General features: G+C 36.8%; 1 protein-coding gene across 19 annotated transcripts in view; it reads right to left on the bottom strand.

Annotated features, from left to right (window-relative positions):
• Positions 1–21,960, bottom strand: part of KMT2C (lysine methyltransferase 2C) — a 268,850-nt gene that overhangs the window by 193,657 nt on the left and 53,233 nt on the right. For all 19 annotated transcript variants that reach the window (XR_009053403.1, XM_057733880.1, XM_057733884.1 and 16 more), the window contains exon 2: positions 391–479. Coding sequence is in view for 18 of the 19 variants with exons in the window: in XM_057733880.1 (XP_057589863.1) it covers positions 391–479 (89 nt within the window). In the remaining variant the exon portion in view is untranslated. The remainder of the gene's footprint in view (positions 1–390; positions 480–21,960) is intronic.

Raw genomic sequence — 21,960 nt, 5'->3', positions numbered from 1 at the left:
ACCTTCTTTAAGGCAACTCTGAGTCCAGTATAAGAGAAAAACCCAGCATTTCACAGTAGTATTTGCTAATGGAACATATTTTTTCCCTCACATACATACTAACACAACAAACTAGATGGTCCATAAGCCAGAAACCTACTATGAGCTATCACATGAATGGCCTGGGTTACTGTTTATTCCAGTTTTAATTTTGCACTAATAAAATATTTCTCTACAGAGATTAAACGATTTCTACTAATCAGTGCTTTGGGGAAAAAAAAGTCAGTTTTTTCACTGTGTCATTACTTATCAAACTTCTTTAGCACATGCAAATTTTAGAACTCGGTGTATAGACAAATGCTAATAGTGCAAATTTAAAATTTTTAAATTTACACAATTAAGTTTTGATACCTGTTTCCACAATATTTTCTGTTTCTGTTGTCTCCAGCCCATCCATGCTGTCCTCATCTTCCACTGTAGTTTTTCCTCTACTTCGAGGCCTGCAGACAAAGAAATAAACATATATAATTAAATGTTACATTTTAAGACTTAGAATTCTACTCAAAATAAAGCACAAGTTGAAGGTACACAAAATAAAATAATTTAGGCAATTCTTCCTTCATTTTATCATATCAAATAGTAAATATCACACTTTACAGTCATTTTCCCCACAAATTCAGCTGCTCCTTATACCTAAATGTGGAGACAGGCCCACATTAATATGTCTGTGTCATCATAACTCACTTCTGTAAGTATTCTTCAGACTAGGTTTTCCCCTCTTCTACCAGACCTTGAGATAACTCCCTCTGTCTACAGTAGTGGTTTTTAAACTATCCAGTGGGTTCTTTTCGAAGTTCACACACCAAGTTATACCTCTAGATCCAATGAAATTGAGGAGTGATGTCCCGATGTCTGTATTTTTAAGACACCTACCCCTTAAGGACAAAGTGAGGCACACCCCTGCAAACCTCTCAAAAAAAAAAAACTAACTTGATATTAAGCATGATCTAATCACACCTGCCTTACAAGTGTGATGAATTTTAATTTATAAACACTTCAGTAAAGTAAAATAAACATAAGAATCATGGTAAAGATTCTTTTACTCAATGCAATTAAAAAACAACAACAACAACAACTAAGGCCTTTAAAGTTTTTGAAATCTCATAAAGGATAGAAATGAGTCAAAAAAATTTTAAACACATTAAAAAAAAACATTACATATTTTAAAAACTTAGATATTGACAAAGCAGTATTCAGATAATTTCAGAGCTTTAAATTATTTCATTACTTAAAAAGAAAAAGTACAGATAAACTCAGTATTTATCTGAAAAATACTGAAAGAGATGATAATAAGAAACAGAGAAATAATATGAAAAAGTAAAGGAAAAGGTTGTTTTAAACAACAGGAAACCCATTTAAATCATATTTTTAAAAGTATATTAATCCATCAAAACCAATAAAGGAGATATAAAATTTTTTTAAGTTAAAGTGATCAAAGTCCAAATACTTTCATAAGTTAGCTACTGGAAACTGCCAAAAAGTCATCCCCACACCACCCAAAAAAACCAAAAAGAAATATCTGAACCAAAACCCTAACACATCCAAAATCTATGGGTGAAAAAAAATCTAAATAAATATAATCAGAATGCAAGTATAATTTAATATCAGAAACCTGCCAATATAACATACCAAGTCAAACCCAAAACAGCATCATTCATGAGCGGAAGGGGGAAAGAAGGCAGAACAAATAAGAGATGACAAAAACTTGATGGGGAAGGGCGATTAGGGCTAAAGGTTGATTTACTGTTCATGGAAAAAGGGAGAGGATAATCATCTTTAGAATTTATTAAGGCAAGTAGTTATGTTGAATTGAACAATCAAAGGAGAAAGAAGGAATGAGGAAGTCTGATCAGTCCCACAGCAGGCAGAAGAGGAGAAAAAAAAAAGGTAAATAGAAAATGACATGATAAAAAATAAATACGGTACGGGGATGTGTGTATGGAAACAGATGATTGAACCTGGTGTACCCCCCAAAAAATAAATAAATAAATAAATAAATACGAGTTTCCACAGTAAATATAAATGGCTTAAAACTTAATGCTGTCATTATTTAACAATGAAATTAATTCACCAGGGTAATATAATTCAACAGAACTTCAAATCAGGTAAACATTTAAAGAACAACAAAGAGAAACTGATAGTTTCACATTCATTATGGGAGATTTTAACACCTCACTCTCAGAAACTGACAGATGAAACACTATATTAAAAGCACTTTAAGCAAGTATTTAGACTACATATTTAACAAGCATCAGTACATGACTCGATCAATCCTCCTTGTGTCTGCCTCTGTTCAAACACTGGATACTGAGGTAAACAAAACAAAATCCTTGCCTTCACTAAATTACATAAGAAGGCATAAGAAGACATATTATTCTAGTAAACAAATGAAACACACACAATATCAAGAAAATACTAAGAAAAAATAAAGCAAACATGAAGGGCTAGCTATCTTTTTAAATAAGACATTTACAAAATAAACTTTATGAAGTAAAATTTTATCTAAATAAGGAGACACTTCAGTACAGATGTGAAATAGAACAGGAATCAAACCACGCAGGTAGCTGGTAAAAGAGCACTGCAGTAGAAGGAACAGCAAATGCAAAATTCTTAAGTTACGTGAGGAGTGCTAGACAGCAAGGACACACTGCAGCTGGAGCAGATGGACTGAAAGGAGCAGCAAGGAGACACGAAGTCTAAGGAATTTTTTTAAAGGGGGCAGCGGGGGAGTGATTTTTTTGTTTAGAAACTTGTAGACCAATGTAATGCCTACGTACAGGGAGACAGGAAATTCTTGAAATAATCCCAACATGACTGCTATAATGGGACAGAGAATAAGAAATTAACTCAAGAGATATTATGGAAGTAAAATTTACTTTTAATCCTTCTGTTATATTCTTCATAATTATGTACACCCATTGTTAAAGAAACTGAAACACATGTGGCTTTGCTGGCTAACCCTAATCTTCCAGGCAAATGTCCTGCTCTATTTTAAGTCTCACTCACCACTATCCTGAGCATCACAAGTTAATTAGTTTTGGGTACAACTGGCTTCATTTCAAACGTGTTTTATCTGTTAATAGCTCAATATATTGGTTGTCTGCACTGTGGCATTTACTCCTAAAAAATAAATTTTAATTTTTGCTTTGCTTTTTTCCCTTCATCTTCTTATTTCTCCTAGTCTCGATATTTGGCACCCATGAAAACATGCTTTTTACATTCATCCATCCATCAGAATTCTATTCCTGGACTTCCCTGGTGATGCAGTGGTTAAGAACCCACCTGCCAATGCAGGGGACACGGGTTCGATCCCTGGTCTGGGAAGATTCCACATTCCAGGACAGCGAAGCCCCGTGCGCCACAACTACTGAACCTGTGCACCTAGAGCTCGTTTTCCTCAAAAAGAGAAGCCACCACTAGAGAAGCCCATGCGTCTCAAAGAAAACCCAACACAGCCATAACATAAATCAATCAATCAATCAATCTTAAAAAAAATTTCTACTTCTGGTCAATGGACCAACATCACGAATTTGTGTTTTCTGAATGCACAAGATGATGGTCATATCGTCAAACCCACATCAGTTGCCAGTTTCCAAACAAACAGGAAAACAGATGTATACATTTTATATTCCCATATTGCATTCACATGTTCTCAGTTTGGGTTTTAAATAGTCTAATTACAAATGACAACGCAAAGATTATTTACTTCAATCTTTCTTTGGTTTTTCTTCCTTCTTCTCTTTTTCCTTTGTATCTCCTAACCCTTTCATTTTACTTTTCCTTGCTTCACTTTGCTGCAAAGAAATATGAAGTAAAATAATACAACTAACTTTACTTGAGAAAAATTTTCCATCAAAAATTCAATGTTCCTTGTTAATCTTATAAATTAAAACTAATTTGAGTTCCTAAAATAACAGAGAAGGCTTCTACTTAGAGCCACATGGGAATAAGAAGGTTCAAAATTACCCCCTAGCCATAAACAACTAGAAAAACAAAGTATAAAAAACAGTATTATCAGACACTGGACCATAGGCAGGGAGAGAACTGTAATCCCTGGGGAAAAAAAGGAAACAAACAAGGTGAACCCTACCATCACAAAGGCTTTCTTGGTGGGGTTAATTTACAGACTGTAGCACAGAGAGAGAACTCAAAGGCTGGCAATTGTGTGAAATGAGCAGAAAGAAATCATCACTTAAGGGTACTAAAAAAGGCTAGAATTTGTGGAACAGAGTACACAATAGGAGGAAGCTGCACAGAGAAAAAGCTCCAGAAATCTGCATAAGGGTACTTGAGTTTTTATATGAATACCAAACTGTATGGTTGTGGTGTAAAACCCCACAAGACTGAACAGAAACAGCTTCCAAGGAAAGAACCATTACAGAAAAGCTGCAATATGAACAAGTCCCAGAGCTCAGAGAGAGCCAGGAATCAATCATGTTCCCTCTAGCCAGAGTGTCAAGACCTCAATGACTATATATAATGTATTCGGAACACACGTTTAGGAATAGGGCTAAATGAAACCTAGAAAAGAGCTGACAAAGGTATCAACAGAATCAAAATAACCCACAACTAAGTCAACTGGGAGCAAAATAAAATCCCAAAAAACAAAAAACACATACACTTGTTAAAGTATTATAACAAAATCTACCTACTCAACAACAAAAAATCACAATGGGTGGCATTATAAAAATTTATAAGATATACAAAAAAAAAAAAAAAAAACAGGAAAATATGAGTCATAACCAGAAGAAATATCAAGGAATAGAAACAGAAAACAACAGAGGTGATAGAGGGATAAGCATGGATATTAAACCAGCTATTATCAATATGCCTCATATGCTTATTGAATATGGAAAACATGAAAAGAGAAATGGAAGATATTTTAGAACGTTAAGAAAGTGGAACTAACAGAGGTAATATCAAAAGATGACATCAAATGAAAATTTCACTTTGAGGGATTAACATCTGATTAGAAATTGCAAAAGAAAAGATGATTGACCTTAAAGACATAACAAGACAAACAAACAAACAAAAACCAACTTTCCCAAATAAAGGACAAAGTGAAAACAGACAAACACAGCTGCATGCAGTGCCCTGTGGGACCACAACAACCAGTCTAATATGTGTGAGGCTGGAGCTGGAGGGAAAGGAACAGAAAAAATATTCAGTGAAATAAGTTACAAATCTTGTAAAACAAAAACAAAAATAAGATGCATAACAAAATCCCTAACAGAGAGACACACAAACACACCAGTAAGGCACTTGAGTCAATCTGCTGACAAACAGTAATAAAAAGAAAATCTTAAAAACAGCCCCCCCCCCCCCCAGCAAAGGACATACTGTTTACAGAGTAACAAAAATAATGACTGCAACCTTTTCATCTGAAACTATATAAGCCAGGAGACAGCAAAACAACATATTTAAAAGTACTTGGAAGAAAATTAAAGGAAAAACAAACAAAAAAAAACCCATAAACCTTGAATAAAATGTGCAGCAAAAAGCATCCTTTAAAAATAATAGTAATCTAAAATTTTTTTCAAGCAAACAAATGCTAAACAAATTCTTCACCAAAAAACCTTCATTATAAGATACGTTAAGAAAATTCTTCAGACAAAAGTTAAATAATGCTCAATAAAAATTTGGATCAAAATTATATGTAAAGAAATAAAGAGTGATGGAAATGGTAAGTATGTGAGTAAATATAAAAGACTTTTATTTTTAAATCTCTTTAAAAATTAACTCACTGTTCAAAGCAAAAATAATTTATTGTGGATTTCATAATATATATAAAATTTAAATGTACGGCAACAATAGTTCAAAACATAGGAGGGTAAAAGTACACTGATATACAGGCCTTATATTACATCTGAAGTTACATTAATTAAAGGTAGACTCTGATGAGTTAAATATGTGGAACGTGAATCCTAGAGCTACTCCTTTGTACACACAGAGTCAGCTAAGTAGTTACATGGAGGTTAAGCAGAATCCTAAAAAAATATTCAATTAACCAAAAAAAGACAGAAAATGAATAAAAGGAAAGAGGAAAAAATGGGGGAGAATGAACAAATACAAAACAACACGCAAGTAGATTTAAACCCATCCACATCAATAATTACATTAAGGGTAAATGGTCTTAACACAACAATTAAAAGGCAAAAATTATCAGATTAAATTAAGAAAACAAGAACCTTCATCAAGGAGATAACAGTCCTAAATCTGTATGCACTCAATAGCAAAGTTTCAACATACATGATAACTGAAAGAACTGTTTAAACACATAACTGTATAAACATACAATTATATGTACAGTGTTGGATATTGCAACACTCTGCTCAATAATTGATACAGGTAGACACAAAACTCAGTAAAGAGACAGAAGACTTAAGACTACTACCAATCACATGGACCCAATGGACAGAACACCCTACCTAATGACAATAGAATGCTACTCTTTTCAAGCACATGATCCCAAGAAATAAGCCATACTGTAGGCCTTAAAACAAAGTTCAACAAATTTTAAAAACAGAAATCATATAGAGCATGTTCTCGGGCCATAACAGAATCAAACTGGAAACAAACAAAAAAGATGTATGCAATAGCCTCAAATATTCAGTAAACAACAACACAACTCTAAACAAACCACCTAGTCAAGAAAGAAATGACAAGAAAATTAGAAAATAGTTTGAGCTAAATGAAAATGAAAACACAGCATTTCAAAACTTTTAAGATTCAGGTAAGCAGTGATTGAGGGAAATTTACAATTTTAAGTAGTTATATCAGGGGCAAGATAGGGGTAGGAAATTAAGAGGTACAAACTACTATGTATAAAATAAATAAGCTACAAGGATATATATTATAGCACAACACAGGGAATATAGCCAATATTTTATAGCAATTAAAAATGGAATAATATAACCTTTAAAAATTGCAAATCAATTATGAATCACTATGTTGTACACCTGAAACTTCCGTATGTTGTACATCAACTATACCTCAATAAAAATAAACAGTAAAAAAAGTTATATCAGAAAATAAGACCTAAGGGACTTCCTAGGTGGCTCAGTGGTTAAGAATCCGCCTGCCAATGCAGGGACACAGGTTTGACCCCTGCTCCAGGAAGATCCCACATGCTGCGAAGCAACTAAGCCTGTGCGCCACAGCTACTGATCCTGCACTCTAGAGTCCATGAGCCACAACTACTGAGCCTGTGTGCCACAACTACTGGAGCCCATGCGCCTAGAGCCCATGCTCCACAACAAGAGAAGCCACTGTAATGAGGAGCCCACACAGCACAATGAAGACTAGGCCCTGCTCACCGCAACTAGAGAAAGCCCATGTGCAGCAATGAAGACCCAACACAGCCAATAAATAAAAATAAATAAATAAATTTATTTAAAAGAAAAAAAGAAGAGCTCAACTCTAACAGTAATATAGGCCTCCACTTTAAAAGATTAAAAAATGAAAATCAAATCAAGCCTGTAAAAAGTAGAAGGGAAGGCAGCTCATGAGGCTTAATACCAGGAAAGCAAATAACCCAGTCCACAAATGGGCAGAAGACCTAAATAGACATTTCTCCAAAGAAGACATACAGATGGCCAACAAACACATGAAAAGATGCTCAACATCACTCATCATCAGAGAAATGCAAGTCAAAGCCACAATGAGGTATCACCTCACACCGATCAGAATGGCCATCATCACAAAATCTGGAAACAAAAAATGTTGGAGAGGGTGTGGAGAAAAGGGAACTCTCCTGCACTGTTGGTGGAAATGTAAGTTGGTACAGCCACTATGGAAAACAATTTGGAGGTTCCTTAAAAAACTACAAATAGAACTACCATATGATCCAGTAATCCCACTACTAGGCATCTACCCAAAGAAAACCATAATCCCAAAAGAAACTTGTACCATAATGTTTATTGCAGCACTATTTACAACAGCTAGGACATGGAAGCAACCTAAATGCCCATCAACAAACGAATGGATAAAGAAGATGTGGCATATATATACAATGGAATATTACTCAGCTATAAAAAGGAATGAGATGGAGCTATATGTCATGAGGTGGATAGAACTACAGTCTGTCATGCAGAGTGAAGTAAGTCGGAAAGAGAAAGACAAATATTGTATGCTAACTCACATATATGGAATCTAAAAATGGTACTGATGAACTCAGTGACAAGAACAAGGATGCAGATACAGAGAATGGACTGGAGAACTCGAGGTATGGGAGGGGGTGGGGGGTGAAGGGGAAGCTGAGACGAAGGGAGAGAGTAGCACAGACATATATACACTACCAACGGTAAAATAGATAGCCAGTGGGAAGTTGTTGTATAACAAAAGGAGTTCAACTCAAGGATGGAAGATGCCTTAGAGGACTGGGGCAGGGAGGGTGGGGGGGACTCGAGGGGGGGGGGAGTCAAGGAAGGGAGGGAATACGGGGATATGTGTATAAAAACAGATGACTGAGGTTGGTGTACCCCCAAAGAAAAATTTAAAAAAAAACACAAAAAAAAAAAAGTAGAAGGGAAGAAATAATAAAGAGCAGAAATTGATGATATAAAAACACAACAGAGAATTTTTTTAAAAATCAATGAAACCAAAAGATAGTTCGTTCAAAAAATAAAATAGACGGCTCTCCAGTAAAAATGATCAAAAAAAGAAAAACAAAAAAACCCTCACAAACTTAGAAAATTTGAAAGAGGGGTCATCACTAGAGAGATACACATTAAAAGCACAGACATAATATTATACATAATTTTATGTCAATCAATCAGCAACTTATATGAAATGGACCAACATCCTTGGAAGACACAAATTACCAAAAATGACTTAAGAACAGAAATAGAAAATTTGAATAAGCCAATTATCTATTTTAAAAATTGAATTTGTAAGTATAAACCTTCACACAAAGAAAATCTAATCCCAGATGGCTTTACTGATGAATTCTATCAAATTTTTAAGAAATAATACTAATCCTACACTATCTTCTGTAAATAATGGAACACTTTCTGGCTCATTCTATGAGGCTGGCACTCCACTGACAGCAAAATCAAAGACATTCTATAAACCCAGTATCCATCATAAACATAGAACTGTTCCACAGAATAAAAAAGGAACACTCTAACACCATTTTTTGCACATATTACAACTGTCATACATACCAAGTCAAAACAAGGGTAATGAAAGAAAATGAAATTACAGCCTATTTTTCACTTTAAAAACACACATAAAAATCCCAAACAAAAGATTACAACGGGGCTCCAGCTCTAAATAAGTTGGAGGAATATATGCCAAACTTTTTCTCCCACTGAACGTAACGATAAAACATGTAAATAATTCATCCATCAACTATCTGAGTTTCCTTAAAAACAAATAACAGTGTAGGTTGTTCAGGAACAGACACCAACAAAGCACTACCAAAGTATCACTAAGTTTACTACTCTTTTACCTCTCCAATATCCCCTGGCCTGAACCCAAAGAAGTCTGAAACCTGGGAGTGAGTGATGAAGTGCAGAAAAAGAAAGATCTCACCTGAGCTGACCAACAACCTGCCCATGGGTGGACCTGATCCTAATTAGTATAAGAAAGCCTTTCAGAGCTGAGCTAACAGACCTATGGCCAGGTCCCAGACTGATCACTTGGTACTGCACACACAGTACAAATAGAAACAGTCCTGCAAAAAGCTTTGAAAACTAAACTGACCTTACTACAGCCCACAAAAGCTGGTTGAAACCTGTAGCTTGTACCTACCCAGGCCAAGTGCCTGCTAAATCAAAATTACCAGCATTCTCCATAAGATGTTTTTAAAACCCACTGTCTTATAATATCTAAAGTGTTCAAGAAACCATCCAAAATTACTTGATACTCAAAGAACTACAAAAATATCAAATCACATGAAATAATACAATGAACAAAAAAGACTAACGATAAAATGAAAGAGGCTGGAATTATCTGATGAGCACTTTGAGGCAGCTATTACTAAATGTTCAAATGAGCAATTCTGAACACTCTTAAAACTTAAAATAGAAAGTAATAGCAAATAAAGAAATAAAGAAGAACCAAGAGGAAATTACTGAAATAAAAAATTACAAAACCAAAATAAAAGGCTCACTAGAAATAAATAACAAATGATGGACCTAAACCGAAACAAAGCAATAATTACATTAAACATAAGTGGCCTAAGCACTCCAATCAAAATACAGAGATTGTGTCAGAATCAATTTAAAAATATGCCCCAACTATATGCTATCTACTTGAAACTGAAATCAAATACAATGACATATTTAAGGAAACAGATACACCGTGTAACACTAATCAAAATTAAGCTGGAGTGGATATGCTAACGTCATACAAAGCAGACTTCAAAAAAAAAAAAAAAAGACCAGGGACAAAGAAGAATATTACACACTGATAATACTGATTCCCAACAACACATAATTGTAATTCTAAATATGTATGTATATCTAACAACAGAACTTCAACATACATGAAGCAAAAACAAACAACAAAAGAAGAAAAAACCTTAAAGTATATTATTCTCACTGAATCCTCTTAACTATCCTATTGAAGTAGTCATTACTGTTCTCATTTTACGGATAACGAAATTGAATTTAAGAAAGGTTAAATAAGTTACCCAAATCACTCAATTGGTTAGAGCTAAACTACAGTGAGAGCAACGTGCTGGGGAGAAGATCCATGAACCTCCCGTGTTGAGGTCTGGAAAACAACTGGTTCTTCCTAAACTTTCATTAGAAAAACATTTGTTGGGCTTCCCTGCTGGCACAGTGGCCAAGAATCCATCTGCCAGTGCAGGGGACACGAGTTCGAGCCCTGGTCCAGGAAGATCCCACATGCTGTGGAGCTACTAAGCCCGAGCGCCTAGAGCCTGTGCTCCTCAACAAGAGAAGCCACCACAATGAGAAGCCCACGCACCACAACAAAGAGTAGCCCCCGGTTCTCTGAGACTATAGAGAGCCCGCATGCAACAACGAAGACTCAATGCAGTAAATAAATAAATAAATAAATAATTTTTTTTAATGGCTAAAAAAAAAAATTTGTTGGGAGTGGTGGAGCTATCTTGAGACAGCGTCTGTATTTGCTACCAAACATAACTTTAGTCAGAACTCTATTACTCAGCCCCTCTTGCATCAAAATGGGCAAAGGAAAAATTCTTACCATCTCAAGACCACCTCTCCTCTAAGTAAGTATCTCAGGACTTCACTCCACTGGACCAGGACATGTTGACTCACACACTCTCCAAAAAACTAGAGACTGAAAGCAGGGACTTGAACAGGTATTTATACACCCATGTCCACAGGAGCTTTACTTTACGCCCTCTGGGACCTCACTCCAATAATTCTTCAACCTTCCAGAATCTGCCAGTTCATCTCCCCTGCCGACTTCGCATGGTGACAAGCACGGACTGCAGAGCCGGACTGCAGAGCCAGACTGCAGAGATTAAGAGGCTAATTACCAGCTGCACGACCCAAGTGTGAGCTGCTTAAATTCAGTGCCTCAGTGTCCTCACTTGTACGGTAGTATAAAAGCACTACTTCACAGGACTACTTTGAGGACTGAATGTAAACGCTAGTTCCCTGGTAGGCACTCATGTTAGCTAACCTCACTGTGATCCTCTTCTCGGCCTGGCACATTTACTACCTCCTTCCCCAGCTTGGATCCCATGGTCAGCAGTTAAAATCACTCTGTTATAATACACAGACCCTCAATACTTCCTGCCTTCATTTCATTCCATTATATTTGCCTGGGAAAGCCTCAATCCTGATGAAAACTAACCCTCCACTACTTCTGGCCCATGAATTCCAGCTGAGGGAAAAAGACACAGCCAGGCTACTGACTTCACTTTGTATTTCTAACCTGACACCTCAAGCAGCCCCTCACTGCTGCCCAGCAATCTCCACTTGGGTCAGTTTACTCTCCCATTACCTTAGATAGTTATTTCATACCTTTTCTGTCTTCAAACATTTAAGACTCTCCATTCTACACCCTTCGACTGATAGAACTTGCTTGTTATTTCAATAGGAAAACAGAGGTAGTTAGAAGAACTTCCACACCCTCCTCCTACCACACCCCCCGATTTTCCTGAGTGTTTTCCCATATACTCTACATTCCCTCCTATTAAACATACTATGATGCTTCTAGCCAACACCAATCCCTCCTCCTGTGTTCTGGATCACATTCTCTTTCCTGTTCATCACCTTTGCACCTACCATTATTCCCTGCCTCCCCTAACTCACCAACCTTTCCTACTCTGAAAATCAGTCCCGTTGGCATACACATTTATTGCAGTAACAACAATCTTGAGAAAGAGAGAGAGAGGAAGGAAGGAAGGAAGGAAGGAAGGAAGGAAGGAAACCCTCTCTGGACTCCACACTGTCTCCCAGCTACTGCTCCACTTCTCCACACCACCCTTAGAACAACACTCCGTGACAAAGTTCTGTCTCCCATTCATTTCAGCTGCATGCCTCTCCATGGGAATGTCCTTCTGCACATCCCACGGAAGGGGCTGGGATCAGGGTCACTAAAGAACAGGGTAACATACAATTGGGTTTGCCTAGACTGTACCAGTTTAGGCCTGTCACTCCCGTATAATGATTGTGCTGCTGTCATTAAATCTCTTCTCTACAGGCAAAGGCTCATTCCCTGGGTAATCCCACCCAGTCTCTCTATGTATATGCTGTTACCTCCCAAATTCCTCCATTCCCTACCTCTCTACTGAATCACAACTCATATTTAACTGTCTACTCAACACAGCATCTCTGAGACAAGACATCAAAAAAATGTGATGCCACCCCCTACCCTCTGAAGCTTGCTTTTTCCAGTATTTCCCACCTCGGTCAATAGTGCATCGATCACCGGAGTAACCCAGCTCCGTAACTTTAGACGCCTTTCTGTCATCCCCCATATATGATGTCGGCAAATCCCGTCAGCTCTACCTTCAAGATACACAGGCATCCCCACGTTTCAAAAGCTCGCTTTACGCCACTTCACTTTTACAAGAGACCTACGTAAGTACTTTTTTTCACCAACTAAAAGAAACCCAAAGGGGATTTTCACTTTTCTAAAAAACAGGGTAATTGCTTCTTCGCCTTATGCCATCTCGGCTTATGAACAGTTTCATAAGAACCCTCTATTTCTGGATAGCAGAAGAGACCTGTATTCCAAATATGCAAACTTCTCACCAGTTACAACTGCTAACAGCCTAAAGTCACCATCACTCTTTTTGTTACTGCTACAACTGGGAATCATACAACTAACCTTTACTGAGCATTTAGTATGTAAGAAGCACCGTCTCTATTTTACAGATGAATAAAATGAAGCTCAGAGAAGATAATGGATCTTCAAACTTATTCGAATTTAATACGTCTAGCACCATAGCCAACATTCTTAACCACTGACTATATCGTAACTAGCAACCTCCCCGTTTCCATTCTCACTGGCCTACAGGCTCCCCAAACAATTCTGAAGGATCTTTTTAAACATTAAATTAAAAACAGGTCACTCTCTTCCTCTCAATCCTCCAACGGTGTCTCATCACATCTAGAACAAAATCCGAAGTCCTCGTGTCCTACTAGGCCCTACACGATGTGCCTATCCTGGTTACCTCTGGCCTCACACGTGCAGACTCTGCTCCTTACACACTGCCAACCTGCTGTACTGGCCACCTAGCGCTTCAGAAACACACCTAAGATGTTCCACTTCGGGGCCTTGGCATTTATAGATTCCTCTGCCTAGAACACTCCTCCCAGATAGTCACAGGCTCCTCTTCACTCAGGTTTATGCTGAAATGTCACATCCTCAGAGAGGACTTTTCTTATCAGCAAATCCACAAAATAGGGCCTGTCCCTTGCTATCCATTTCCCTGCTCTTCCCATGTCTGTGCCCTACATTACATTGTATTTCTTGTTGTTTCATTAATCTATCTCAAGACAGAATTTTACCTCCACGAGGGCTGGAATTATGTTTAGTCACTACTGCACTCCCCACACCTAACAGCACCAGCCATTACACAGGCACTCAACATGTGCTTCGATGAACGAATACAATGGTTCAACAACGCAGGAGAAAGAGGAACTTAACTAGAACTGAGATAACGACCATCTAAAGATAAGCAAGATATAGTCCTGCTTCCCACTGGACAGAAAAATAAAGTTTCACATGGAGTCAAACTTTAAAAGAAAGCCGTGTAATCTAATGCTGAATGTTATGTCATTAAGGTGGATAAAGGGGAATGAGAAGTTTTACCACCACAAGGGAACAGACCAAACTGTCATCACTGACAGATTACATCACCAACATCTACTCAGAAAACACAAGTTAATCAACTGAAAAGCTAACAGAGTGTTCTGTAAGATTCATCAGCACAGTAACACATAAACATCAAAGGCTTTCCTATACCTCATGTTGAACAAACAGCAGTGATAATCAATTCAAATGTAATGAAAAGAGATGCAATAACAATCAAGTTACTAGGACTAACTTTAATGAGAAATATAATAAAACTTTACTTACGGACATCAAGGAAGAACCAAGTAAACTGAGAGAGAAACCTAACAGGAAAACGGACAAGGAATACAGACAGGCAATTCATAGACAAAAATGAACTGACCTGTAAAATATGATGAAGTTCAACCTCACCAAGTAATCAGGGAAATCAAAGAATGAAATGGAGAATGAAGAATACTGGTAACATTCAGTGATCGTGGGAGTACAGGAGAGACAGAGGCTCACTCAGAACAGCTGGCAAGGAGGTAGATGGTACAGCGTATACTGGAAGGCAATTCAGCAATATCTATCAAAATGTAAAACATGCACACCATTTGACCTATCAATTTCACATCTAGAAATCTACCTACCTCGTGTGCACAAATATATAGAGAAAAGACATGGATGTGGATATATATGAGGATGCTGACTATAGCACAAACAACTTAAAAGCTGGCCAAGGGAATATTTAAATAAAGTGTGCTCTACCCACTCAATGATTTGCAGTTTCTAATCACTACAAACAATGCACTGTACTTTCTATTTGTGCTAAAACAGAAAGCTGTCTAAGATCTCTAAGACATAGTTTCATGAGGAAAAGGTGCACTACAGAGTATATGAGTGCATGGATTTTTATAAGTGTGTACAAATGTACAAATATGCATATATATTTCATACCGTGCATATTTGTGTGTGTGTATGCACATACACATGGAGCAAGATACCTAGAATGATACCCACCAAACTGGTAACAGTGGTTTCTTCTGGAGACATGAAGGAAAATGAGGGCCAAGGAATGGCTTTAATTTTTCTCTCCCCATGAGCTTCATAAAGAGCACACATTCACTTACACTTTACTAACTTGATTTACATCTACATATATGATTACATCCACATACATACATAATAAAAAGTCAAGCCACAGCATTACTGTTTTATGGTTAGGGTACAATTTGACCCTTAAGCCACCTAAAATATGTCACTTACTAGGTAACATTAAATAATTTTTCCTAAATAATATTACTAATGCAGTAACAGTAATATTTTTATGAGAAAAAAACATAATGGTTGTACCAATTTACATTCCTAGCAACTGTGTAGGAGAGGGGGTTCCCTTTCTCCACATCCTCTCCAGCATTTACTATTTGTAGCTATTTTGATGGTGGTCATTCTGGCCATTTGCAGCAACATGGATGGACCTAGAGATGATCATGCTAAGTGAAGTAAGTCAGACAGAGAAACACAAGTACCATATGATCACTTATAAGTGGAATCTAATAAAAAATGATACAAATGAGCTTATTTATAAAACAGAAACAAACTCACAGATCTCGAAATCAAACTTATGGTTACCAAAGGGGAAAAGCAGGGGGAAGTGATAAATTAGGAGATTGGGATTAATATATACACACTACAATATCTAAAATAGATAACTAATAAGGACCTGCTGTATAGCACAGGGAACTTTACTCAATATTCTGTAATAACATATATGGGAAAAGCTGAAAAAGAATGGATAACTGATTTACTTTGCTGTACACCTGAAACTAACACAACATTGTAAGTCGACTATCCACCACAGGACTTTAAAAAAAAGGCAGGGGGGACAAATTCTCAATAGAAAAATCAAAGAATATGGTCAGCAATTGAAAAAGACAATGAAATGGTCTTTAAACACATGAGACATTCAATCTAACAATTTTAGAAATGGAAATAAAAGCAAGGAGATATCATTTTACGTATCAAATTAGCAAGGAGTTATAACACCCTCAGCTGTGCCGGTTACAGGAAAACAAAACAGCAGCAGGAGTGTAAATTGTACAAACATACCAAAGATATTCTAAATATAGAGCCTAGAATAAAGCTCTTATTTAGTCTCATGTGTCAAAAGGGTTTGGAGGAAAATTATAAAGACTAAAACACTACGCAAGAAACTGTCAAGGCAATAAGGACATTAACACAAAGCAAAGAAAAATTGAGTAACCACATTCCCATTAAGTTGCCAATAATCATCAAAGCAGCTCAAAATGGGCATAATCAATTAAACTGGCATCATCCTTCCTACAAAATAAGTGTGAACTCCTTATAGTCAGGGGTGCTTACAGCTGATAATTACATACAGTTAGTAGTGTGTACAGGTGTGACTGTTTAAAGTTTAAATTTCACAAAATCTAGAACATTTGGAGTAAGGGGGAAGTATATAATTACCATAAATAAAACTTTCTAAGAAACACCTAAACATATCGTTTTTATTATTTTATGACTTTGTAATCAAAGAATTTATAGTAGTATGGAATTCTGTAATGATGGATAATTGTGAAGTTTAAGTGTTTGTTAACAATGATAGTTCAAAAAATAGGAAAAAAAACCCACACAAGGATCTATTTTTCAGAAGGTCTTTGCATTACCAATAAAAATAATTACAAACTTTAATATCTATTTTATTTGTCTGACATTTCCTTTGAAATAAATTTTCTTGGGGGGGGGGGGTGACGTGGGAACTGTACTTTCTGTGCAATTCCATAAACCTAAACCTGCCTTAAAAATTCAGTCTTTTTTTTTTTTAAGAAAATATGCTGACTCATTTTTTTTTTAATTTTGTGTTCTAATAAACTTTTCAAAACAATGTTTTGTGGTGAACTATATTTAGAAGGACAAGATAAAGGAAAGTACTAAAATTATTATGGGGAAGGGAAATTTATTTACAAAGGATCAAGTATCAAGGAAATTCCCTGGAGGTCCAGTGGTTAAGACTCCGCACTTTCACTGCCCTGGGTCCAGGTTCAATCCCTGGTAGGGGAACTAAGATCCCACAAGCTGTAAAGTGCAGCAAAAAAAAAAAAAAAAAAAAAAGGGATCAAAACTATACCAAATTTCTCAAGAGAAATATTTTACATAGAAAACAATCAAAATAAAAAGAGGACTGGAGAACTCGAGGTTTGGGAGGGGGTGGGGGGTGAAGGGGAAGCTGAGACGAAGCGAGACAGTAGCACAGACACATATATACTACCAACTGTAAAATAGCCAGTGGGAAGTTGTTGTATAACAAAGGGAGTTCAACTCAAGGATGGAAGATGCCTTAGAGGACTGGGGTGGGGAGAGTGGGGGGGACTTAAGGGAGGGTGGGGGGAGTCAAGGGAGGGAGGGAATACGGGGATATGTGTATAAAAACAGATGATTGAACTTGGTGTACCTCCCCCCCAAAAAATATTAAATAAATAAATAAAATTAATTAAAAAATTAAAAAAATAAAAAACACAGACGGGGTGGAAAGGATATGACAAATAACAGGTGTAAGATAAAATGGTAGAAGTAAATCCAGATATATATCAATAATTATAAAACATGTAAATGAAAGTCTCCAGCAGAAAGACAATTATCAGACTAGATTTATAAACAAAATACTTTTAAGCTATGAAGAGACATCTCACATAAAGGCAAAGAACAGCTGAAGATAAAATCAGCGAATAAGACTGAAAAGGTGTTCAATTTTATAATCAGAAAAATGAAATCTAAAACAATATTAAAAGAAACTTCTCACCTACTATATTGGAAATGTTTTAAATCGGATAATAGCAAGAAGTGGTAAGAAACTAAAGCAACAGAAATGTTTAGACTCTAACTGATGGGAATGTGAATTGATATAATGATTTTAAAAAACATTCAACACTACCCAGTAAAGTTGACCTGTGTACATACCTTAGATGCACTGGCATGCTTTCTAATTATAGTCGAGAAATGTATTTTAAGTTGTGACCAAGCACATACACAAAATATCAATACTACACAGAAGTAAAACTATCTTTCAAAGAAGAGGACAAGTTTTTAGAAAAACCAAACAGATTTTTATACCACCCGAAGACAGCAACCAATTAACTTCTGAAGTTTCAGGAGAAGGAAAACTGTCCCAGAAGGAAAATCTGAGATGTAAGAGGGAACAGTGAGGGAAAAAAAGAGTGAACTTATCACTATTTCTAAACAAGCACTGACTGCATGAAAGAAGACTAATATTAATGTCTGATTTATGGGGCTACTAAAAGGACTAAGAGAATGGACAACAAGAACATGCAAATCAGGAGGCAGGGTAATCTGAGGCAAAGCATTTTAAAGTTACTACTGCTCAGGAGTAAGGTAAATTACTAATTCTGTTACATTTTATATATTTACGCTAATATTTCTAGGTAACCAGAAAAACAGTACACATAGAATGTATAACTACCAAAGGGGAAGAGTGAAAATGAGCTGGAACATGGGAAAACACTTCAATCCAGAAGTGAAAATGAGTAAGCTGTAATTTGTATATGAACACAGATGAATCACAGAAAATGATAAAAGCTGGAGAAGACTGCATACAGTATATACAATATATGATTCCACCGAGATAAAGCTTTAAAACAGGCACATCTAAACATATATAGGGATACATAAAAATATGGTTTTTAAAAACTAAAAAGAGAAAAATATTAAAAGAAAATATTAAAAACAAACTTCAGAAAAATATTAAAGAAAATATTAAAAACAAACTTAAGAATGATTACTCTGGAGGGGAAGGAGGGGTGTGATCAGGGAGAGGCCTTTAGGGGACTTCAAAGAATACTAGGTAATATTCTTTTTTTTTTTTAACACTAGAAGGTAGGTACAGAAATACTTGTTATTCTTTAAACTAAACTATATAATTATAGATAAAATTACATGTATTAGAAAGAATATGGAATTTCACAATTTAGAAAGCTAATTTAGAAAGGAATCTCCCTCCACTCCAAATATCCCAGATTCCTCCAATCCTTAATTATAGACTTCAAAAATGTCCTTAACTACACATCTCTTCTTCCCCCAAGGCCTATACACTTAGTACCATTAATTATGTCCTACCTTGACGACATCTTTTTTACACAGGCCTTTCACTGTTATTTAAACTGTGATTTGTTAATTAACTATTCAAATTTTTTTCTTCTTACTTTTTGTTTCCTATCTAGCCTGTATACTCTCTAAAGCAGACATACTTTTTTGAGCCTCCTGCCCTGCCCAAAACCTGCAAGAATCTTTCTTTGTACAAAGTAGATGTTCAGATGTTTATTCATTTTTGTACCCAATTCTAGATTTACATCTGCATATATCTGGGTATTTACATCCCAGTCTCATGTTTCCTAACCAGTTCACATGAAACTATAATTATGAACCACACAACCCAATTAAGAAACTCAAGTTCCAATATCTTCCTCACTTTGAAATAAATATTTTCTTTAGTGTATTATATTAAGTCAGAAGTCCTGAGGTTTTTTTTTAGGGATTGCATCTTAATTTTCTGTACTCTTTTTTTCAACTTCAATGAAGTAAGAATACAAACTCTCTTACCTCCTTTAAAAACTTACAAGGGATCAAATAAAGTGAAATGTATAAAAGTTGTTCAGCTTTTTTCCATCTTTAAAGAAACCTCTTCTGGGACTTCCCTGGCGGTCCAGTGGTTAAGACTCAGGTGACACAGGTTCAATCCCGGGTCAGGGACCTAAGATCCCATGTACCGTGTGGCATGACCAAAAAAAGAAAAAGAAACCTCTCCTGAATTCTGGAAAGAATCCACACACTGCCTACCTTCACTTCCTCATCTCCCATTCACCCCTTAATAAAGCCCTCACAACACCAATGAAACATCTTCAAGGCCACTTTTTGAGCAGTTCCTAAACCCATCTTCACATTATTTCAGATGAACCAGTTTACAGAAGTCATGTTAAACATTTTACAGAAGTCACATACCAAAATATTTATTGATAATTTGAAATCTAGAATTTGCGAGGGGGGAGGAGAGAAAGGAGGAGTGACAGCACAGATGAAATGAGACTGACTGACACCAGGGGATGGCTGTCAAAACTAGGGGATGGGGAGACGTCCCTGGTGGCACAGTGGGTAAGACTCCACGTTCCCACTGCAGGGGCCTGGTTCAATCCCTGGTCAGGTAACTAGATCCTGCGTGCCGCAACTAAAGATCCCCATGCCACATGCTCCAACTAAGACCTAGTGCAGCCTACTAAATAAATAAATATTAAACAAACAAAAAAAAACTACACGATGGGAGCATGGGTTCAATATAAAAATATCGGGGAATCGGGGACTTCCCTGGCTGTCCAGTTGTTCAGAATCTGCACTTCCAATGTAGGGGATGCAGGTTCAATCCCTGGTAGAGGAACTAAGATCCCACGTGCTGGGCAGCACACGGCCAAAAAATTAAAAAAACAAACAAACCTATGTTTTCATATATGTTTAAAATTCCATGATAAAAAGGTTTTAGAAACAGTTATTTACTACTTGACCACAAAACTGTATGACTAAAAGGGTATCTAAAGTAATAACATAAAATCTCAATATTAGCAGGACTTGTTCCCCAATTAATGAATTCCTCCTACAACATCCCAGACAAGACATCTAGTCTCTCCTTCAATCAACACACAGCATATAACAATAACACCCAGATGGAGATACGAGTGTGAATAAGAGACATTCATCAAACTTAAGGAATGTGCACATGGGATATAAATTATACATAGAATGTCTCAAGTGCCAAGAAAGTAACTAATCTGAGAGGACAGACCCCTTTATGATTAGTAAAGACTTCACGAAGAAGGATCGGTAAGATTTCAGCCCAGAAGACAGGAAAGGAATGAAAGTGGGGAAGGTGAGGAGAGGAGAGTAATTCAGGCAGCAGGAATGGCCAGAGTAGGCAGAAGTGGGGGGAAAATTCAGTCATATTCAGAAGAGAACAAATAAGTGTTGACAGATAAGATGCACCCAGGATACAGAAAGGACTTGAACGCCAACCTGAGACGTCTCAACAAATTTCAGCAGAGAGGCTCTGAAAGTTTTACAGCAAAAAAGCATCAGAACTAACTATATACAAAGAGGGGGAAAAACCTCATCAGTTTAATAACCCAGGTTAGAAAATGAGACTTCAAAGAACTGCTCAATGGACAGACATCTCGCTCTGTGGTAAAGGAGCTTGAGCTGTCACTCACCAGGTTCTGGGATTTTTTTCATTCAAAGCCAAAATGAAATGTGATTATTCATTTATTAAACAAATATCTGAGTGCTGACTCTGCGCTGGACACTGCTAAGCATGCCAGTAATTTCTGTTTAGTAGTCCTGGTTCTGTACTCCAGAGCAGTGGTTCTCCACGGGGGGTGGGGGTGGGGGGGCTACTGGCAATGTCTGAAGACATCTAGGGGTAGAGTCCGGGGATGCTGCACAACAGCCCTCAGCGCCCAGCACAGCCCCCACAGCAAGGAATCGGCCAAGGATGAGAAGCCCTGCCCTAGAGCAGCACAGTCTGCTCTCTATTTCTGACTGTTTAAAGCATGTTACCCCCACTTTCTCCTGTTTCTATTCTACAATAGAGGCCTTCGAATATCTTAAATGCACAACACC

The sequence above is a fragment of the Hippopotamus amphibius genome, chromosome 4 (assembly GCF_030028045.1).
Source record: "Hippopotamus amphibius kiboko isolate mHipAmp2 chromosome 4, mHipAmp2.hap2, whole genome shotgun sequence".
NCBI classification, from domain to species: Eukaryota; Metazoa; Chordata; class Mammalia; order Artiodactyla; family Hippopotamidae; genus Hippopotamus; species Hippopotamus amphibius.
Note: the sequence above shows the minus strand (reverse complement) of the source record. Positions and strands in the feature narration are given on the sequence as shown.